Source organism: Gorilla gorilla, chromosome 9 (genome assembly GCF_029281585.2).
Source record: "Gorilla gorilla gorilla isolate KB3781 chromosome 9, NHGRI_mGorGor1-v2.1_pri, whole genome shotgun sequence".
In the NCBI taxonomy this organism is placed as follows: domain Eukaryota; kingdom Metazoa; phylum Chordata; class Mammalia; order Primates; family Hominidae; genus Gorilla; species Gorilla gorilla.
Window position 1 is genome coordinate 50947553 of NC_073233.2, and position 21546 is coordinate 50969098.

Consider the following 21546-nt stretch of genomic DNA (forward strand, 5'->3'; position numbering starts at 1 on the left):
TGCAGTTCTATCTGTCCATCCCAGTGTGCTGAACAAATAGGTATACTTCTCAACGTGTATCATGATGCCAAACAGGCTGGGAAACACTGACTGCCCTACCCAATCCCCTCCCTATCCCCCAACATACACAATGAACTTGCGCATTCCCCAGAAGGGGTGGGGGTAGGCGTTCATTTTCTTCTCTGGGCATCAGTCTTCATCTGAGAAGTGTGGGCTGAGCTAGTGATGTCAAAGGCCATTCCGGCACTGTGAATCTGAGTGTGAGTCTTGGCACCTAGCATTGGGAGGGAGTGGGGGCTGTCTGGGGCCCAAGCAGCTGGCTAAGAAGCCAAAAACAGTCAAGCAAGGGAGCTGTGGAAAGCAAGAGGTCAGAGGCTATGGCTCAGCCTCAGCTTGATTCTTTGGCTGCATGGGGTCCAGGCAGGAATGCTGGAGGGCTCCAGGTATCTGCTGGTTCCCACTCTGCACCCTCCTGTCAGAGCGGCCCCTTTCTTTATCTAAAGGCCCTCCAGTCTCATTGCTAGGGTTTCAAAGCAAAACCTCCTGAGAAGGGCCACATCTGTCAGTCTCATCAGCCAAACTGAAGGAATGTCCCAGTCAGGATTAGGTGGAGCTGCTCTTTTCCTTCCTGAAAGGAAGCTGAGAGTCAGGCCTCAGGGATCTGGGGTAGGGTCAGGGGATCAGGCAGCAGGCAGCAGAGGTGTGGAAGGGTGGGATGGTGGGCTGTACCATTTACCTTGTTCATTTGGGCAGCAGGTGAAGATGAAAGAGCTTTCAGCTCTCTAAAATCAGATCTGAATTTTAATCATAGCTTAGCCACTTGTGTGGCCTTAGGCAAGTCACTGAACCTCTGAGTCTCAGTCCCTCTATCTGTTAAATGGGGATAATAATCTGTCAATAATCTCTCGTTTAATAATAATCCAGGGTGTTATGGAGATTGCATGGGATACAGTGGGTAATGGCATAATATTCGGGGATGGCTGCTGGCCTGTGTTGCTCTTGGACCCCTGGCCTCCTTTCCCCAAGTGTCAGCTGTCAACCCCAGCTCTCTCAGGAGAGAGGGAGCCTGTCTCACTGGTTCATGGGATCCTGTGACAGGGGACTCTTCCTTAATCTCTAAGACAAACAGGGAGGCACTTTGGGCTCTGAAATCCTGTGATTCCTGGGAAGGTCTGATTTGGATGTGTTTCTTCCCACCTTGGTGGTGGTGGTCGTGGCGGGATCTACTCACTTTGTGGTGAGGAGCTGACAGTGACCCCAAAGCTCCTTCCATGTCATTTTCTGCTCCTCCAACAATCCCATGAGATGGGGATCCCACCAGCATCTTGCTGTTAGAGGTGGGAATGTTGGGGCTCAGAGGGGTTTAGTAACTCACTTGCTCAAGCTCACACAGCTAGGAGGAAGCAGAGCTGGGACTGAGGCCTAGGATTCTGTTTTTGTTTTTGTTTTTGTTTTTTTGAGACAGAGTTTTGTTCTTGTTGCCTAGGCTGGAGTGCAGTGGCAGGATCTCCGCTCACTGCAACCTCTGCTTCCCGGGTTCAAGCAGTTCTCCTGCCTTAGCCTCCTGGGTAGCTGAGATTACAGGCACCCGCCACCATGCCCAGCTGATTTTTTGCATTTTTAGCAGAGATGGAGTTTCACCATGTTGGCCAGGCTGGTCTCTAACTCCTGACCTCAGGTGATCTGCCCGCCTCGGCCTCCCAAAGTGCTGGGATTACAGGTGTGAGCCACTGTGCCTGGGCCAAACCCTAGGTCTTAAAGGAAACCTGAGGCCCTCGTCCTGCTTATGCTCACTCTTCTCCTGTCACCCAGAGTAGCAGCTGTTTTTTTTTTCTGGTGGGTGGGGGTTAATATCAACAATAAGAGTAAGACCAGAGATTGAAAAATAAGATAGTGAGAGGTCAAAAAGCCAGGCCCTGGTCCTGGTGTCAGCGGGGATTTCAGGAAACACATCACCTGTCAAACATGAAAACAAACACAGCCGTCTGTGCCCAGCCTCTTCCCGTGGGTGATCAGGACAAAGTCCAGAGGACCAGAGAGCTGGTGGCCAAGAACCAGCTTGCAGGTGGAGTGCCTGCAGATGGGCTGGCATCCGGGGCACAATAGCCCGGCCAGGCTTTCTCACTCCACTTTCTGCCTGACTGGGCAGACCGAGCTCCCACGGGATCGGATGCCCAACTCACCAAACTGGCTGGACCTCTGAGTCTCAAGCAGTTCCCAGTGGCACAGCCTGGAGGCTAGAGGCAGAGGCTCCTCCTTCCTTAGGCGGCCCAGCCTGGTCCTACTTCTCCCCCAGCCCCTTACCCAGGAGCAGCAGTGGTCATCTTCTGGCACGGAGCCTCTCCAGGATGGGCACATGGCTAGAGACTGGATCAGGCCTCAGAGGGCTTCAGACTGTTGGTCAGGAAAGCAACAACTTTTCCAGATCATCATCATCATCATCATAGTTGGTAACATTTATCTGACATTTACTGGGTGCCAGGCACTTTATAGATACAAACTCTTTAAGCCTGACCACAACCCATTATTAAGTTCATTTTACAGGTGGGAAAGCTGAGGCACAGTGGTCAGGTGATCACCCAAGGCTACACTGCTGGCAAGGTGTGGCAGATGTGGCATCTTCATGCAGGAAGAGTGGGAGGAGAGGGCCAGGCACCAGCATAGATTGTGCCCTACTATGCACTAGCCTGATGGCGATTCATCTTCATGCCTGTGGTGGGTGGGCGGGGTTGGCATCCCCATCTGTGGGTAAGGGAGCAGCTCTGCAGTGTTTCCCAAGGTCATGTGGCAGATACCCGGCAGAGCCAGGGGTGGGAGCCAAGGGCCGGCTCTGTGATTCCGAGTCCAGGACTTCTTATGCCTCCCATGTGGGAGCCCCAGTGTGCAGGGACAGGGCCACAAGTAGAGAAAGGAGCTCCAGACTGGGAATCTTAAGTTCTCCACTTCATGCTTAGCCCAAGCTGCCTGTGCCACCTGCCATCTCTTGCTCTCTCTGCCTCCTCTGAAAAATGCAGTGATCTCAAAGTTCTTCTCATGCACAGTGATATTGCTGTGGGGTAACAGACTGGAGTAGAAGGAGCCTTGAGGCAGTCCAGGTTGAAAGATGGTGCAGGGAGCTTCATGTGACACTTTTTCGGATGCCAGAGTGCCAGGCAGATTCTCCCTGGCCAGGCGCTGCTGCACCAGAAACCCCATGCCTGCCTGCACCCCACTGAGGAGCAGAGGGGCTGGCCTGTGTGAGGGATGGAGCCATGGCAGTGGGTCTCAATACACTGGAACCCCCTGGAGAACTGAAGAAACCCTGATGCCCAGGCTGCACCCCAGAACAACTCATCAGGGTCTCTGGCAGTGGGGGCCGGGCATCAACAACTTTCAGAACTCCTAGGGTAATTCCTGTGTGCAGCCAAGGCTGGGGACCACCACTCTAGGGCATTTAGGAGATGGGGGCAGAAAAAACCTTGGCCCCCAGGTAGGCTTTCCAGGGCCTGTGACCTCCTGAAACTGGAAGGAAGTATGTGCCTGCCCGTCTGTGTGCATCTTTCTAGGGAGAGTTCACAGCTTCTGTCAGCTTTTCTGACCCAAAGGAGATTAAAATCCTTACTTGAACCCAGGCATTTGAGACAAGTCTGGGCAATAAAGTGAGACCCCATTTCTACAAAATAATCAGCCAGGCATCGTGGCGTGTACCTGTGGTCCCAACTCTATGGGAGGCTGAGGCAGGAGGATCACTTAAGCCCAGGAGGTTGAGGCTGCAGTGAGCTGTGTTTACACCATTGCACTCCAGCCTTGGTGACAGAGCAGAGTGACGTCCTGTCTCAACAAATATATATATTTTAAAAAATCCTGTCTTAGGAGGAAGCAACCCATCTCTACCCCAATCCAGCGATATCATTCTAAGGATCAGAAACCTCCAGCTGCAGGATCAATTCTGGTCTAAGAAATCTTTCCTGATCTCTCTAGACCTCCCTTTTCTCTCCTGCTTCCTAAAAACATACATTGAGAGCTTCTTATACACAAGGCACTGTTCTAGGCTCTGGGACACAGGGTGAGTGGCACAGGTGCAGCCCCTCCCCTTGAGGAGCCTATATTCTAGTGGTGGATGCAGATACACTAGTGAACAAATAGGCTAACTGCAGAGAGGGTGCCGTGTAACAACCCAGATGTCAACTCGGGCTGCTTCTTTGAGTCTCCTGAGGAGCCCAGCCCTACCCCTAGAGATCCTGATGACTTGGTTGGGGCAGGGGGCCTGGGCATGGCCTATGTTGATTGTAATGAGGAGCTGGAGTTGAGGCCTTCTGAATAGATTGGGTGTTTAGGGAGGGCCTTTGGGAGGAGGGATGTCAGCCTTCTGAGCCAAGTCTTGTGGGAAAATATGGGAAAAGAGTAATTCTGGCAGAGAAACCCTTTTGCAAAGGCCCTCAGGTAGGTATAAGGACCTGGGGCCTGATATACCAGGACAACAGGAAAGAGGCCACATGAGCCTGTAGGGGGAAGAGGACAGAGGAATGGCAACCCTGGCGCGGCCCCGCCGGCCACACGGGGAGCCTGGATTTAAAGTGAGTATGTCTTCAGCCACATTGCCTTTGGAGAGTCACAGACAGGAGTGATGAGATCTGGGTCGTGTTTTTCAGAGTCCTCCCTGCTGCTGTGTGGACGACACGTGGGCACAGGCAGAAGTGGGCCCTGTGACCAGCTGCACTAGTTTCGTGGAAGGTAAGTCCTGGGCTGAGAGGAGTGGTGGGTTGGAGGGGACACACTTGGGCTTTTAGGCGAGGAAGATGGAGACCGGGCATGGCCCTCAGGTGTTCAGTCTGAGCCACCAGGTGGGTGGAGGGACCACTTCTTCCCCTTCTCTGGCTCCTACAGCATTTAGAGTCCTGGAGTGCTGGTCCCTGGGGAGGCTCGGCAGCAGGTCCTGGCATTCAGAGCTGGCCCAGGGTTGAGCACCTGACACACCCCCAACCTGCCCTGCGGGCAAGGACAGAAGAGGCCTGAGAACCGTCCCTGCGGACTCAGGGGCAGTGGAACTCAGACTGCCTTCAGGTGGCCGAGAACTTGAAAGCCCTGGTGTTCTTTGTGGCAGTCCCTCCATCTGTCTGTCCATCCATCCATCCACCTACCTACCCGCCCATCCCTGCATCCACCCAGTCTTTCATTCAGCAACATTTGTTGGGAGTCTGCCTTGTTCTCATAAATAACAGTCTTCCCGTCAAGGTATCACAGTCCTCAGGGGAAATGGACAGGTAAGTAGAAAGTGACTGCACAGCATGCGTTATAGGAACTGCCGTCTATCCACAGCCGACCATGTGGCAGGCATTTTGCCCTAATTTAATGTCTGGACAAATCTGCAAAGTAGGGTTTTGGGTTTTTTTTTTTTTAGTTTTTTTTTTTTTTTTTTTTTAAATGGAGTCTCACTCTGTCACCCAGGCTGGAGTGCAGTGGTGCGATCTTGGCTCACTGCCACCTCCACATCCTGGGTTCAAGTGATTCCTCTTCCTCAGCCTCCCGAGTAGCCGGGACTGCAGGCACCCGCCACCATGCCCAGCTAATTTTTGTATTTTTAATAGAGATGGGGTTTCACCATGTTGGCCAGGCTGGTCTTGAACTCCTGACCTCATGATCTGCCCGCCTCGACCTCCCAAAGTGCTGGGGTTACAGGCTTGAGCCACCGTACCCAGCCTGCAAAATAAGTTTTATCTTTGTCATTTCACCAATGAGTAAAGTGAGGCTCAGAGAGGTTAAGTCACTTGTCCAAGGTCACACAGCTAGGAGGCATTAGAACTGCATTCAAATCCAAGGCAGCCTGATGCCAGAGCCTGTTCAGGGAGCTGCTCTAGTCTCCAGTGCCACTGGAAGGAAGGAGAGAGGGAGTGCCCCTAACCAACATGTGTCTTGGGGGTCAGAGGGTGGCAGCGGTAGTGATGAAAAAGCTGGCTGGAGTAGGAAGTTTCCTGGAGGTGGTGATTTCGGAGGTGAGTGTTAAATGATAAGTAGAAGTTGGCAAACTATTAATATAATAATTTTATTATACAAACTGATTTGGCATAAAATGATATATTTCGTCAATTAACATTGTAGTTGCTCAGAAATGGTCAATTTACCTGGTGTTAAGTATAACATAAGATCAGCACCTCACCAGGAACGGTGGCTCACGCCTAAATCCCAGCACTCTGGGAGGCCTAGGCAGGTGTATCACCTGAGGTTAAGAGTTCAAGACCAGCCTGGCCAACACGGCAAAACCCTGTCTCTATTAATACACAAAAGTTAGCCGGGCATGATGGCACATGCCTGTAATCCCAGCTACTCTGGAGGCTGAAGCAGGAGAATTACTTGACCCTAGGAGACGGAGGTTGCCATGAGCCAAGATTGTGCCACTGCACTCCAGCCTGGGTGACAGAGCAAGAGCAAGAGTGCCTCAAAACAACCACCACCACCATAACAAAGATCAGTACCTCCATCCTGCTGCTCACAGCTCTCTGTGACTGTTCTGGAAGTTTCCCATAAGATGTGCTTGCATCTCATTCCCTTGAGTTGTCAGTGTTTTTAACACAGGAAAGCTTGGGCAGACTCTCCAATGTTTACCAAAAGTATACACAAGAAAGCATAACATTGGAGGACATTCTTTTGGCTTAAGATCATCTGTAAATTAAATCCTCATCCCTTGCTTCTTCTGCAAGCACTGAGCCAACTGATGATGATGATACAGACACCAGCCCCAGCTCCGGGTCATTGAGTCCTGACTGTACCAGGCGCTGACCTCACTCCCTCTTTAGGACGGGAGTCCAGTTGGGAGTTCCACTCCCCAAGGAGATGAATGAGGCCCAGGAAGTCCCTCCTCTGTGGCCACACATTGGCAAAGCCAGGATTTGAGCCCTTGTTCAGGGATCCTGTGTCTTCTCTCTCTAAGTCACAATCAATTCCTGCCACCCAGCTGGCTGTTTTCTTTCTCCAAAGTTCCCGTGCTAAGGGTAGTCCTGACCCTTGCTGCCTCTTCATTTTGTGTTTTTTGAGACGGGATCTCGCTCTGTCGCCCAGGCTGGAGTGCAGTGGCATGATCTCGGCTCACTGCAAGTTCCACCTCCTGGGTTTACACCATTCTCCTGCCTCAGCCTCCCAAGTAGCTGGGACTACAGGTGCCCGCCACCACGCCTGGCTAATTTTTTGTGTTTTTAGTAGAGACAGGGTTTCACTGTGTTAGTCAGGATGGTCTCGATCTCCTCACTTCGTGATCTGCCTGCCTCAGCCTCCCAAAGTGCTGGGATTACAGGCGTGAGCCACCGCGCCTGGCGACCCTTGCTGCCTCTTACAGACACTTGTGGGTGCGCCATTTGATCCTCTACACCAGGGGCCAGCAGGCTTTTTCTGTAAAGGGCCAGATAGACCAGTAGGCATGGCTGTGTGCAGAAATTTAGATTCCATGTAATTTTCATGCATTAAAGAATCTTTTTATTTTTCTTTTAACTATTTAAAAATATGAAATCTGGGCCGGGCACAGTGGCTCACGTCTGTAATCCCAGCACTTTGAGAGGCCGAGGCAGGTGGATCACGAGGTCAGGAGATCGAGACCATCCTGGCTAACACAGTGAAACCCGTCTCTACTAAAAATACAAAAACAAAATTATTCGGGCATGGTGGCGGGTGCCTGTAGTCCCAGCTACTTGGGAGGCTGAGGCAGGAGAATGGCATGAACCCAGGAGGCGGAGCTTGCAGTGAGCCAAGATTGCGCCACTGCCCTCTAGCCTGGGCAACAGAGGGAGATTCTGTTTCAAAAAAAAAAAAAAAAAAAAAGATGAAATCTGTTCTTAGCTCAGAAGCTGTATAAAAAACAGGCAGGGGGCTGGATTTGGTCTGCAGGCTGCAGTTTACCAACCCTGGCTCCACACCAACCCTTATTTCTGTCTCATGGATGGCAGACTGAGGCTCAGCTCTCAGTATGGGAGGGCAGAGCCGGGCATAACCCCTGGCCCTCTGAATTCAACCTTGGGGGCTCCTTGGAGCTTGGTGGTGGTTGTGGATTCCTTGAAGTTGATGCCACAGCCCATCGTGGGTGACCTGGCTGTGTCCCCGCCTCAGGCTGAGCTGACTTCCTTGCCTGTGTGGGATTGCCCATCTCCTGCTGAGTGTGGAGAATGTTCTTCACCCTCTGCTCCCTGTCACTTTGAGGCAGAAGCATCTGCACTTGCAGGGCAGGAAGACTTTGTCTTCTGGATCTTGGCCAGTGTGCCTGGGAGCTGCCCATCCCAGGTTCCAGTTATCAGCACCTTCTCCTCCCTCGGGTGATGTCCAGATACCTCTGGGTCTGTCCCACTTGACTGGGCTGTCTGGCTCTCATTTCAGCATCTGGACCCACCCAGCTGCCTCCTGTGTGGGATGGAGCCCATGGGTGGTGTAAGGGGCCAGGCAGCCTGGGCCCTGTCCTTGCCAGTCCTCCTACTTGTGACCCTGGGCAGGCTCCTTCTCCCCTCTGTGCCTCTGTTTGCATGTAGAGGGCTGAAGAGCTTAGCCCAGTGCCTGATACAATCTGTGTGCGTGACCAAGGGACCAGCCAAGCTTGCCCAGGGTCTGGAATATCATGGGAATACCAGTTCAGCCACGTCTGCCTTGGTGACAAGGTTTCCCAGCCTCCTCCTTGCCCTCTGAGCAGAGCTCCTCTGAGCAGTCATTTTGTCCTCACACCTAACTGGACAAAGGAAACCCAGCCATCCCCAAAGATGCCTTTATAATCCTGGCTACTGTCCAGGAGGGACCACTTCACAGAAGAAAGATCTTGGGCTCTGAAAACCACTGCCACTTATGACCTGTGTGACTTGGGCAAGTTACTGAACCTGTCTGAGCCTCTGGTCTGCCAGGGATAGGAATACTCACTTCCTGGGCTGGTTGTGAGGATGATGGGGGATGATGTCTGAAAATGGCCACTTGTAGTAGTTGCTATTCCCTGGCGGCCACTCCTTCTCCTTACAGACATCATACTTACTCTTATTTTTGTTTTTATTTTTTTGAGACAAAGTCTCTGTTGCCCAGGCTGGAGTGCAGTGGCGCAATCTCAGCTCACTGCAACCTCCGCCTCCTGGGTTCAAGCGATTCTTGTGCCTCAGCCTCCCGAGTAGCTGGGATTACAGGCACCCACCCCCATGCCTGGCTAATTTTGTATTTTTAGTAGAGATGGATTTCACCATGTTGGCCAGGCTGGTCTCGAACTCCTGACCTCAGGTCTTCTGCCAGTCTCGGCCTCCCAAAGTGCTGGGATTACAGGCATGAGATACCGTGCCTGGCCTATACTTATTCTTTTCTAAAAGCTGCCCTTCGCTGAATGCCCCCCCGCGAGGCTGAGCAGAGGACGTGTGAGCTGGAAAGTGTAGAAACCCCTTTCCCGGACTTTCTGAAACTGCAACACCGTGGATCTGACTCAGGGTTGCCAAAGAACTCTTTCCACACTTCTCCAATTTCACAAGGATGCCAATGGCCCCGTTGCCAAGACGCATAGTTTGTTGGCGGACTGCAGTTAGTGGATGTTCTTCTGGTGAAAGGGTGGCCTAGCTACTGCTGCTTGGGCGCTGAACCTGGTTGGTCTCTTGGGGCATGCCCCGTATTGTTTACTGGGAGGAGACCTGGTCAGGCTGAAACACAGCAGATCCGTGGTAGGAAAGAAGAACAGATGCCGCCTGGCTTTGGGAGAGAATCTCTCTTCTCTTGCTGTTTAGTTCCTGGAGTTTGTGAAGTGCCTGCGGTATGTCAGGCTCTGTGCTGGGAGGTGAGAGAGAGGAAAAACAATAGCTATCCTTGATGTAGTGCAGACTCCCAGGAGGCCTTCCTAGGCCAGGACGGGGTTTGGGCATTGAAGATCTCTGGCTTCCTGGGCACGGGGAAGTCATGTTTTCTCCTCTCTAGGTCTGGGGAGTTGCCCAGGTTGCACTGCCCTGGCTCCCGAGTCACTGCCATCTCTGTAATTCTCAGACCCAGGCCTTGGAGCCCCCTAGATGGGAAGAGCCATTTAGTCTAATCTCCCTACATAGCACTTAAATCCCCCATGAGTATTTTTTTAGACTTTGCTTCCATGCCGCTTGTGATGGGAAGCTCACTACCACCCAGGCAGCTTTTTCCTAACTTGGGCAGCTTTGCTTCATATTATACCTCCCAAGTCTGCCCTTTAAAAAGGCATTTAAAGAAAACTTCCTCTAACAAAGCTGTTAGAGGAAAGAAAACTGGACTGGACCCCTTGGGAGGTCATGAACCCTCCTCATTAGCCACCTTCCCCATCACCGGAGGTGTGTGAAGTGGAAGCTGAGCTCCCACTTGACAAGGAGGATGGAAGATTGTTGATCGTTAGCATGTCCAGAAAAGAGTAGGGAAGCTGTGTGTAGCCGGGGAAATTGAAGACTTTCAAGCGGTGCTGGAGGAAGAAGGAGTGAAGCCCGGGCCTCTGGCTTTCCTTTCCCTTTTCTCTGTGGCCTGCCCTTCCCCCTCCATAAGGCAGGGAAACACAAGTGGGCCTGGTGCCGTCCCCTCCACCCCCCCAGCCCAGCTCTGCCCATGCAGCTGTCCCAGGCCAGCTGTCCAGGCCCCAGCTGCCCGGCGGTGCTGGCTCCCTTTGCCCCAAAGGGTCTGAAGGCTGGCGGCTGGCACTCCTGGATTTTCTGGCCTCTGAGTCAGGGTGAGAACAGTCAGCTTCCAGCTTCCCTCTTCCTCCCGGGGCCCTCCCCTCGCCTGGGGTCTTTTGTAGTGGAGGGGGCACAGCATGCCCAAGCATGGTTTGTGTCATTTCAGAAGCACAACTTGTGTCATCGGGGAGACTGTGAAAACTTGGAAACAACCCGTGCGTCCAATCTTAGAGTATCAGTTAAATGCTTTTATGGGATGGCCACATCTGAGACTTTAACCTGGGGCCACTGGGGTTCCTAAATGGGTTTCAGAGGTCCATGAACTCCCAGAAATTATTAGCATCACAAAATGCTAACTACACATGAATTTTTTGGGGGACTCTGTGAGCCCCCAAATGTTAATAAGTACTAATAGTATGGAATCCTGTGCAACATGTGAAACTATGAAGAGCATTTTATCAACATATAGAGAGTGAAGATTGTAGAATGAAAAAAACAGGCTAGAAAACACTATACAGAATGAGCCCAATTTTGTTTAGAACCATTTGTTATACACACACACACACACACACACACACACACACACACACACGAATAATAGCTACTAAAACGATGACAGTTTTTAATCTCTAGAGTGAGATACATTTTGCTTGATTTCTGTTTTTCTGTATTCGTTGGGTGTTCTACAATGCATGTTTATTCCCTTTGTAATAAGAAGATGGGACGCTCAGCCTATTTTCTGACAAGCCAAAATTCCCCTTCTCACCTTGGCAGACCCCACAACTCCCAGCCCCTAGTCCCAGAGGGAGTCTGTGGAACAAGCACAGGTCTCACCTCTGGGTCTCTGTCAATGGATCACTAACTTCCTGGCCCCCTGACTTCAAACAGAGTCCATCTGTGCAAGTTCCAGAGCCTGGGTCATGGAGGTGAGGGGTGAGGGTCTCCCTCTGTCATTTTGCTCCCACCAGCCCCAGCCCCAGCCCCAGTGCAGTGGCTGATCCGGATCCTAACTGCCAAGCATCAAGTGCCTGGCACACAAGACTGCTCGTGGGACCTCATTTCCTAGCTGTGTGGCTTTGGGCTAGTTGTCTAACCTCTCTGAGCCTCTGCATCCTGTAAGGCAAGGGCAGGGTTAGTACCCACCTCCTGGGGTTGCTGCAAGGGCAGACTGAGCTGATCCCCTCACTGGCCTGCCTGCCTTCTCTCTTCCAGGAAGCTCCAGGACTGGCGGGATGGGCTCAGCCTGTATCAAAGTCACCAAATACTTTCTCTTCCTCTTCAACTTGATCTTCTTTGTAAGTATGTCCCATGCTGTCCTGACCACCTCTGAAAAGATTCTCCTCCCAGGGGCATCCCAGCCTGAGCCTTTCCAGAGCCGACCGGGCCGGGGATTGGGGGGATTTGGTGGGTAGGGACTGAGGACGAACTATCTCCAATGGAACCTAGTGGGGGTGGTGAGGAGATTCCCTGCCATTCCCAGCTGGTCCTTTGACCAAGCACTGGATTCCTGACCCGGCCTTCCCCTCTCCTAGATCACCCAAAGCCTGGGCTGGCCAGGGCTGGAGGTGGGTATGGGGAAGGAGAGGAGAGCCCCTGGGCATCCCCCTAACTCAACAGCAGGAGCTGCTAGAAGAAGCTTCTTAGCATCTCTCTAGTCCTGTCCTGGCCCCCACCCTGCCCATGTGAAGAATTGACCTGTGACAGTTCCAGGCTCCAGTTGCCCCTGTCACACCCCCGTCCCTGTCGTGGGAAGGTATCTCCCTGAGCTCTCATAGGGAGAGCAAGAGGGCGCCAGGCGTGGGGCCAGTGAAGGGCACATACCTCCTTCCCCAGACCCACCCCAGCCGATGGGCCATCCAGATGTCAGCTCTGTGGACATTGACTGCTGGTTTTCCTGGGGCCTCGGTTTTCCTCTCTGGCCTGGCATGGACTGCCTCTTGCCTTGGAGTTGCTGGGATGGTGGGGTGTGTGTGAGTGAGAGTGTGTTGTTGGGGGGCGGTGCCCTGGAGAGGACTCCATAGCCTCAGAGTAGTGTTGGGAGCGCTGGCTTCCCTGTGTTAATGGTTTACCCTATAGTGTTAAAAAAAAATCAGGTTGTACAGTAGGATGTTTCTTATGATCCAAAGTTTTAAATGTACATATTCATTAAAAAGTGAGTATTTTTGAGAGAAGAAAATACCTCAATGTTAATGTTGGGATTCTTGGGAATTTTGATTTTATTCTTTATGCATCTCTGTATTTTCCCAATTTTCTACAGTAGATATTAATTACTTGTTTGGGGAACAGGGGGTTTACATTACAAGTTACATAGTTTATGGGAAGTTTGGGAAATAAACAAGAATCATTCTAAATTCCCCTTCAGGCCAGACATGGTAGGTCTTGCCTGTAATCCCAGTGCTTTGGGAGGGGAGGCCAAGGCAGGAGGATTGTTTGAGTCCAGGAGTTCTAGACCAGCTTGGGCAACATAGCAAGATCCTGTTTCTCTACAAAAAAAAAAAAAAAAAAAGAATTTTAAAAATTCCCCCTTCATAGCTTTAACCCAATGCACAGACATGTACAAATGTGTTCCTGGCACCCGCACACAAGTGTGCACACACGCATGCACACACACAGGAAGCCCTGGCGCTGCCTGCCTTGCTTTTTTTCCGCCCTGGCCCCGGCCCTAGCTCCCTCCTGGAGGACCCCGTGAGGCCCCACTGTGGCTCTGGCCCTCTGCTCATGGTAGCCGGGCCTGGAACCCACCCCAGGCCGGGCTTGGGCTTCCCCAGCTTGGCGGTCAGGTCTCTCCTGGCTGCCCTAGGACTTTGGGAAGCAGCTGCCTGTGCAGGCAAAGCCAAGCTTTTCCTGGCAAGCACTTGGTGTCCGGGCCGAGACCCAGCATAAAGGCCAATGGGCCAGGACTCGGGGGAGGGGGTGCGTGGGCACTGTAGCTCTATCCCTGGGGCTTTAGGGACTAGAGAGAGGAGCCTGGGCTCTGGTCTAGGAGGTCACGGAGCTTGGGTTTCAGGGATAAAGAAACTTTCCTTCATGCAGTGGGGGTTGGGGAGACCCTCATAGAGAAAGGGAGTGGGGTTGGTGGTTTCAGCCAGGGTGGCCCTTTCTGTCCTGCTCGCAAGTTGCCCTGTGGAACCAGGGACTGGAAAAGCTGCTCTCTGGCCAGGGCTTGGCCTCCTTTTGGCTCCTCCAGGGGCTGGCAGGAGTCAGGTGTTAACTGTCTGTGTACTGGGGCCTAGGATGACCCATCAGGATGGTGGAGGGGGGAGGGGCAGCTTGTATGACAGGAGGGTGAGAGTGAAAGAGGAGGGCTGGAGGAGGCAGAACGGGCTTGTTTACTCCTCAGCAAATGTGTATCTGACACCTCAGCATCTTCAGATGTTCAGGGCGGAAGAGCCCTGATTGCTATACTTCCGGAGCTTGTGTCCTAGGGAGCAGTGGGCTTCCATCAAATAACTACTCAAATGCATGAAAAATTGCAGTTGTTGGGGGTACTAGGAACAGATAGGCTCTTCGGAAAGCAGATGAGGCTCTTGGCCTGGTCATGGAGGTCAGCAAAGGCTTCCTGGGGTTCTGGGTGTGGCTTTGGAGAGGGGGATCCGGGCAGCAGGGGCAGCGGGTGGAGGCAGAGTGCACCTCCCCAGGCACAGACCCGGTCAGCCTGCCTCTTTGTTTTATGCACATTGGGAGGGATTTCGTGGTTGGATTTGTGGTTTGGAAAAATCCCCGTGGCTGCTATGTGTGCTCACGCCTGCGTGCATGTGCACCTGTATGTCTTTGCCTGTACTCCCTCCGGACTCCAGACTCCCCAGCGCATTGCCACTTTTCTCAGGTCCAAAGGAATGCAGAGGCGCTGGTGCTGTGGCTATGCTGGGGAAGGACGCTCACTGTTCTGAGGGTCCTGGCTCCTGATGGGTCCCATCTGGGGATTGGGGAAGGGCTGGGGAGTGATTAACATGGGGCCTGCCCCACAGCTCCAGTCTTGGTTCACAGAGAAAAAGGGGGTGCCATGGTGCCTTGCCCATTCTGGTAGGCTGCCCAGCCTCCTTTCTGGCTGTGCCACAGCCCCGTGGCTAATCCAGCCACATCTGGCCATCAGGCTGGAGTCATCAGACCTGCAGAGGGACTGAATGGGTAGCCCCCGGGACTTTGCTCTCTGGGTTCCTCTTGGCAAGCTGAGGAGCCAGCTGAGTAGTGTGGGGTTTTGATCTACTTGGGATTATGTGTGCCAAGAGGGGATTTTCTGTCCTGCCTCCCATTCCCTTTTGGTAGGGGCTGTCCTCCCTCCTGTCCCACCCTGTGAATGCGGGAGGGAATGGGGCAGGGGCTCTGCCCACATGGGTCTGAGATGCAGAGGGAGCAGTCGTGGGCCTGAGCACTGGCCCCTGCCTCGCTGTGCTGTGGGGTGGTTGTGGGCTGGGTAGGGTTGCAGGTCTTGGGGAACCAAACTCCCAGGTCCTGGAAAGCCCCCATTTCCCCCAGCTGTGCAAATTAAGGTGGACCCACCTTCCAGCAGACTCTTCTCCTCCCCAGTGTCTCAGGGGCTTTTCTGTCCCGAGACTGGCTTTCTGGGTGAAGGCCCAGGATAGATCCAAAATATCCCTATAGCTCACCTGCCACCATCTGGCTTCCAGTCCCTGATGGATAAAATCAAGGCCTCATATAAAATTCCCTGTGTATAAAATGAGGTCAATTATAAGGCCCATCTCACTGGGAGAGAGGAGAGGACAGATAATACCTCAGTGATGATTCTGGTGGGAGACACTGGGGGGCAGACGTGGGGTGGTCACCATGCCTTTGTGGTTGTAGTCATCAGTCACAGTGGTCTTTAAGGTAGCAAGTACAAGGGTAAGGGGAGAGAGGCAACCCCCTACTGAGCCACCTGGGCCCTGGGGCAAAAGGAAACATTGATAATACTGATACTGTCAACATTTTATTTCAAAGTTTAGTAGTTCAGTTATCATGGATTTTTGGCCTTAATTTTTTTTTTTTTTTTTTTTTTTTTTTCTGAGACGGAGTCTCACTCTTGTTGTCCAGGCTGGAGTGCAGTGGCGTGACCTTGGCTCACTGCAACCTCCGCTTCCTGAGTTCAAGTGATTCTCCTGCCTCAGCCTCCTGAGTAGCTGGGATTACAGGACCCCATCAACACGCCCAGCTAATTGTATTTTTAGTACAGACGGGGTTTCGCCATGTTGGCCAGGCTGGTCTCAAACTCCTGACCTCAGGTGATCTACCCGCCTGAGTTTTTGGTGCCTCCTCATGTGTTACACCTGAGGCAGGTGCCTCGTGCCTTGGGCCGGTCCTGGCTCTAGTCTTTGATAATGATAGAATGATACTGATGGAGACCCTGTGCCCAGGTCAGCCCCAGGCTCAGGGCTCTATGGCAGCTGCTGGCCTCGGACCTGAGATTGTGGGATGATGGCTGAGGTGGGAACCCAGGGCTGTGATACAGGTGGGAGTTTCAAGACGGGTCATCCACCAGGTGGGCCCAGTCCAGGCCCCCACTAATGGCCAGCCTTGTGGGTTGACACAGGGCCACCCCCACCTCCAAAGGGAACCTGCATCTTTGCCCAGATGGCAGGCACTTCCCCAGCCTTTGCCAGCTTTGTGGGATGGTGGATCTTGGCTGGGACTCCACCTGGGGAGATGAGCTCAGCCCTGGTAGATGGGAGAGAGGCAGGGAATCCCTGGCCTTGGGATCCTTATTTGTAACACCTCATTCATTTTTTCCTTTTTGTGAGGGGCAGAGTGAGGGGGTCTTGCCCTGTCACCCAGGCTGGAGGGCCGTGTCATGAACACAGTTCACTGCAGCCTTGACTTCCCTGGGGCCAAGTGATCCTCTCTTCTCAGCTTCCCCAGTAGCTGGGACTACAGGCATGCACCACCACATTGGCTAATTTTTGAAATTTTTTGTAGAGTCGAGGTCTCACTGTGTTGCCCAGGCTGGTCTCAAACTCCTGGGCTCAAGTGATCCTCCTGTCTGGGCCTCACAAAGTGTTGGGATTACTGGCATGAACCACCGGGCCTGACCTTCATTTCCCTTTCTAGTCCTGCATTTGCAGTTTGGTTCATCAGCTCATTCATTCCCCCAGCCACTTAGCACCCAGTGCTATAGAGCTGCTGGGGATGCAGAGCTGCCTCCAGCCAGCCCTGCCCTCAGGGAGCTCACAGTTTAGCCAGAGAAACCAACACAGCAGTTAGACCCAGTTGGAATGACTGTTAAGAAGGGTCGGACAGTGGTTGCTGCAGAATGGGGGCACCCGAGTCTGCCTGAGGGGGTCAGAGAAGGCTCCTGTGGCAGGTGACCCCGTTGTTCAGACCTGGGGATGAGTTGGGCTTTGATGTTCAAGTCCACGGAGGGTCCTCCTCAGAGCCTTTCTTGTTTGGGAAGCTCCCAGGCCCTGAACTGGGTAGAGTCGGGGGGATGAGCTGAGAAAAGAGCCAGGAGATGTGGCAGGAAGGGTGCCCCTGGCAGGAGGCTGCACCAGGAGGCTCGGCTGAATCACACATGGTGGAGGGGGGCAAGATGGGAGGCAGGAGGGATTCCCTGCCCAGGGTCCTGGTGTCTGGCTTGCTGCAGTGTGGGACCTGAGGCCATCTGGACATCTCTGGGCTTGAGAAGGGTGGAGGTGGTGCCCTCTGTGGCCCCCTGCCCTGCCCACTCTGACTTGGATTCCAGGGACAGCTGGCAGGGGGAGGGCTCTCACCCTATCTGCTCTTGGCTCCCCATTAACTGCTCCCTTCTCCTTCCAGATCCTGGGCGCAGTGATCCTGGGCTTCGGGGTGTGGATCCTGGCCGACAAGAGCAGTTTCATCTCTGTCCTGCGTAAGGACCCCTCAGCTTCCCCAGACCCAGGCCCACTGAAGAGGGGAGGGCCAGGGCGCAGATACAGCTGCTCCCATAAGTGCTTCGGCTTCAATGCCTGTTGCTTTTCCCGCTGAACTCAGGGATGTGGCGAGGTCCTGCTGCCCACCACTGCCCATGGCTCCCTCTGCAGGGGTTTCCAAAAGGAATTTTCTCTTCTTCCCCGAACAAAGCTGCTGTTGTCTGGGGGAACACTGGGGATGAGGGAGGCTTATTTTCCCTTCCTGGCCCCTTCCCTTGGCCCTGACCTTAGGAAAGCCTCTTACATTCTCTGTCCCGTCACTTGTCCATCCAGCAGAATGTAGGCAACAGCCCCTCCCATTTCACAGGGATGTAGAAAAGATAGTCAGGGGCTGATGAGGCACCTGCTATGAGTGGTGCTTCGCTATAAGCCTGGCAGCAGCTAGGTGGGTCAGGTGTGTGCACAGATGAGGAAGGTTCCAGGCACAGTCACCAATTATCAGGCTCCTAATGTGCCAGGCAGTTTGCACCGATAAACTGTCTTAATCCCACCACAGCCCTGTGAGGTAGATACTGTTCTATTCCCACCTTACCAATGAAGCAACAGAGGCTCAGAGAGGTTAAGTCCCTTGCTGAAGTTCACACAGCTTCTAAATGGTAGGTGTGGGACTCGAACTCCAAGAGCTTTGGTCCTAAATGCAGCACATGGCAGGGTGAGCCACAGTCTGGAAACCCCTTCTCTCACCAGAGGCAGAAGGAAAGGGGCCTAAGGCATTTTTACAGGGATAAGAGCCCTTCTGCGCCTGCTCAGCCTCCTCCAGGAAGCCGTCAGGGCCTGCCACGCTGACTTCTCAGGGGCTCCCTGTGGTGGGAGGGAGGCACAGCGGAAGCCCCCAGGGGACAGCCGTGCCACTCCCCTCGCTGAGTTCGGCCTTGGCTCACTTCTCCCAGCAGCTGCCCAAGGCAGCTGGTTTGGAATGTGGCCCATGACAGCTGCTTGATTTACATAAAGCGGAACCTAGCTAGGATGTGATGATGGAGGGGCCACATCTGTCCCCCTGGCCCCAGGGGCTAGGCCTCCCTTCCAGGAGATGGAAAGCAAGGATGATCTACACTCTAGCCACATCTGATGCACCCCGGGGCTATCAGTCTCATCCCCTTTCACCCTCCATTCTGGGGTTAGGGTGGGTGGGCAACCCGTGTCCCCCACATGCTCCTGGCCTGTGACACACCCTCCTTGGCCCCATTAGGCCCAGCTCTCTACTTCCTGAGTCATGGCCCAACCCAGCAGGCACTGCACCCCAGGGCAAAGTCTAGAGGCCCAGCCTGCCCACCCACATTTCTGCCCTCTGCGCCCTGCCCTGCAACTGGCGCAGTGGGGGTGAGCCCACTGGGTGAGGAGAGCTTCCTGCATGGCTCTGGCCTCCTCCCTGTTCGGGTCTGAGAATCTCAAGCTGGCCGGACCTTAAAGGTCTACTATCTGCAGGAGGGGGTGCATTTTACAAATGCTTTGGCCCGAGCCCCACCCACCCCAAGGGACCTGACTCGGTTGGTGTGGGTGGGAGCCTGAGTGCTGGTGTTTTCTAAAAAGTTCCCCAGGTGGATTCCCCAGGCAGCCAGGGTTCAGAAACACTGATCCTCTTGCCTGGTCACTAGGCACTTGTGTAAACTGAGGCCGGGGGTGGGGAAAAATGACTTGCTAATAGTCACAGAGCAGCTGAGGGGCAGAACTGGGGACAGCTTTTTCCCTACCGAGTTGAATCCCTGCTCTGAGTCCATTGGGCTGGATATTCCTATCCTCATTTTACAGAGGAGGAAATTGAAGCACAGAGAGGTGTAGTAACTTGTTTAAGGGCACACAGCAAGCTGGTAGGGGAGCTGGCTGCAGATGAGGTAGCCTAGCTTCCGAGCCCGTGCCTTGAACCCCTGGACCACATGGCTCTGCAGCCACATGCCACTGGTTAGTACCTTAGTAACAGGAAGCACTTTGCAATGAAGAGCAGACTCGAGCCTGACTGCTGGGGTTCGATTCACGGCGGTGCTGTCCACTAGCTGTGTGACTCTCAGCACATTGCTTCACCTCTCTGTGCCTCCTCACCTATAAAATGAGGATCGTAATAGAGTGCACTTACTGTGGTTATTGTGAGAAATTAAATGAGCCTCTCATTTTTATCTGAAAAGAGTTTGGGACAGCCCCCAGTGAAAAACCCTACATAAGTGATTGTTAGCTACATTTTATAATACAATTTAATCCTTTTGCCATCTTCAAGTAGCAGGCTTTAGACCCATTTTACAGAGAAAGAAATAGTAAATGGCTTGCCCAGGGTCAGAGTGTGTTGGCAGCAGAGCTGGGATTAGAATCTACTTTTCTTATCCCTCATCCCTTTCTGTTTGGGCCGCTTCCTTTGGTCCCTTCTAGGCCCAGGAAGACTAAAAGGTGAAATTTTTTTTTTTTTTTTTTTTTTTTTTTTTTTGCCATGCCCTGTGGATGGCCTACCCCAGAGCATACCCTCACCTACTTCCTAAGTCAGCTTGCTCAGATATGGGGTAGGCCTGGGATCCTGGGGGGAGACAGGGAATGGCATCAATGAAATGTTCTGAGATACGGAGACCTCGCAGTTTGTCTGGTCTCCCAGGGGAAGGATCTGAGTTGGGGTCTCAGCCCTGGTCCTTCCCTGCCAGGCACCTTGCAGCCTGCTAGCCTTTCTGAGCCTCGGGGTCCTTGCAGACAAATCAGGATGTGAGTACAGTCGCAGAGGGTGGTTGCTGAAATTAGGCAGGATGCTTTGGATAAAGGGCCTTGTTCAGGGCTGGCACACAGCGGCTGTCTGGGCAATGTCAGTTTCTTTTTTCTGGGAGTAATCACTGGGAGGAATTGTTGGAAGCCAAACCCAGGAAGTTTAGGAAAAGTGGAATTGACAGCCTCTCCCTGCCCACACTGATGGCTGGGGCTCAGTGCCAGAAGATCCCCACACTCACCCTGAGGAAGGTGGGGGGCTCCTGTGAGGAACTGGGTGGAGGAAGCCTTGAGAGTAGGGTTGGCCAGGGCTCTTCCTGAGCTCCAGAACATTCTGTCTGTGATCAGGAAGCGGAGCTGAATCCCACAGACTCCCTCCCGTCCTCCGGTTTGATAGTTATTCTGTAAGGGCACTAACGCCCCTTGGAGACCAAGGTGGGGACCTCGGCCTCTCCAGGATCCCCAGGGAGTCATGGCCAGCCCCAGGCCTGTATTCTCCCTGCTGATGGTCAAGGAGTTGGTCCTGGCTGTGCCTCAGTGCTTAGGGGAGCAGATTAAAAACGCAGGTCCTTGGCCTCCTGCTGGGAGCGTCTTGGTCGGGTTGTAACGGACTCAAGCATCTGCATCCCTAAGAGGCTCCTCTGATCCACACTACTCTCCAGCCTTCTGGAGACGCCAGCACCCTCGCCCTCCAGGTGCGTCCCATGCCCTGGGGGTACAATGTACCCATGCTGGTGAGTTAGAGATGACATGAGCTTTACCCTGTGTGATGGGTTGGGTGTCTTAGGAAATGTTGGCCAAGTGCCCCTGCAGGACTCCTGACCTCTACCTCCCGGAATGGGCCTGTCCACAGGTAGCTCTAAAGAGGGTCTTAGCCATCAGGCCCATCCCTGTACCTCCTAAGCATCATTTCCTCCCGGGCTTCTTTCTTGCTCTCACTGGCCCATTCTCTCACCTTCTTTCCAATCTTCAAATAACCAAGCTCCTCCTTCCTCAGGCCTTTGCACCTGCTGTGTTCCCTGCCTGGAATGCTTTTCTCACAGATCTTTGCTTGGCTGACTTCTTCATTCATGTGTTGGCTCAAATGTCACTGGCTCAGGCTGGCCTTCGTCGACCCATTCTGACCCTCTCCCAGCCCAGCAGTTCTCTGCAGTTAGCCAGCTTTGGTATCTTCATGGCGCCCAACACAACCAGAAAACCTGTATTGTGTACTTTTTGTCTCCACTCCCCACTCCCAAATGTCAGACCTTGTTAGTCACTCTTCTGCATCCCCAGCAACTGGCACAGTGCCTGGCATGAAGTGGGCACCCAGTAAACATTTGTTGGCCGAATGAACATGCACCACACCTGTAGCAATACATGTGCCCCGTGCATCAGTGGAAAGAGTGTGG

The 21546-nt window shown here is 53.2% G+C and overlaps 1 protein-coding gene across 2 annotated transcripts in view; it reads left to right on the forward strand.

Annotated features, from left to right (window-relative positions):
• CD82 (CD82 molecule) overlaps positions 1 to 21546 on the forward strand; it is a 54839-nt gene that overhangs the window by 17266 nt on the left and 16027 nt on the right. For both annotated transcript variants that reach the window (XM_019037496.4, XM_019037497.4), the window contains exons 2-4: positions 4632 to 4713; positions 11811 to 11893; positions 17346 to 17418. In XM_019037496.4, the coding sequence (XP_018893041.2) occupies positions 11831 to 11893; positions 17346 to 17418 (136 nt within the window). In that variant the 5' untranslated portion in view covers positions 4632 to 4713; positions 11811 to 11830. The remainder of the gene's footprint in view (positions 1 to 4631; positions 4714 to 11810; positions 11894 to 17345; positions 17419 to 21546) is intronic.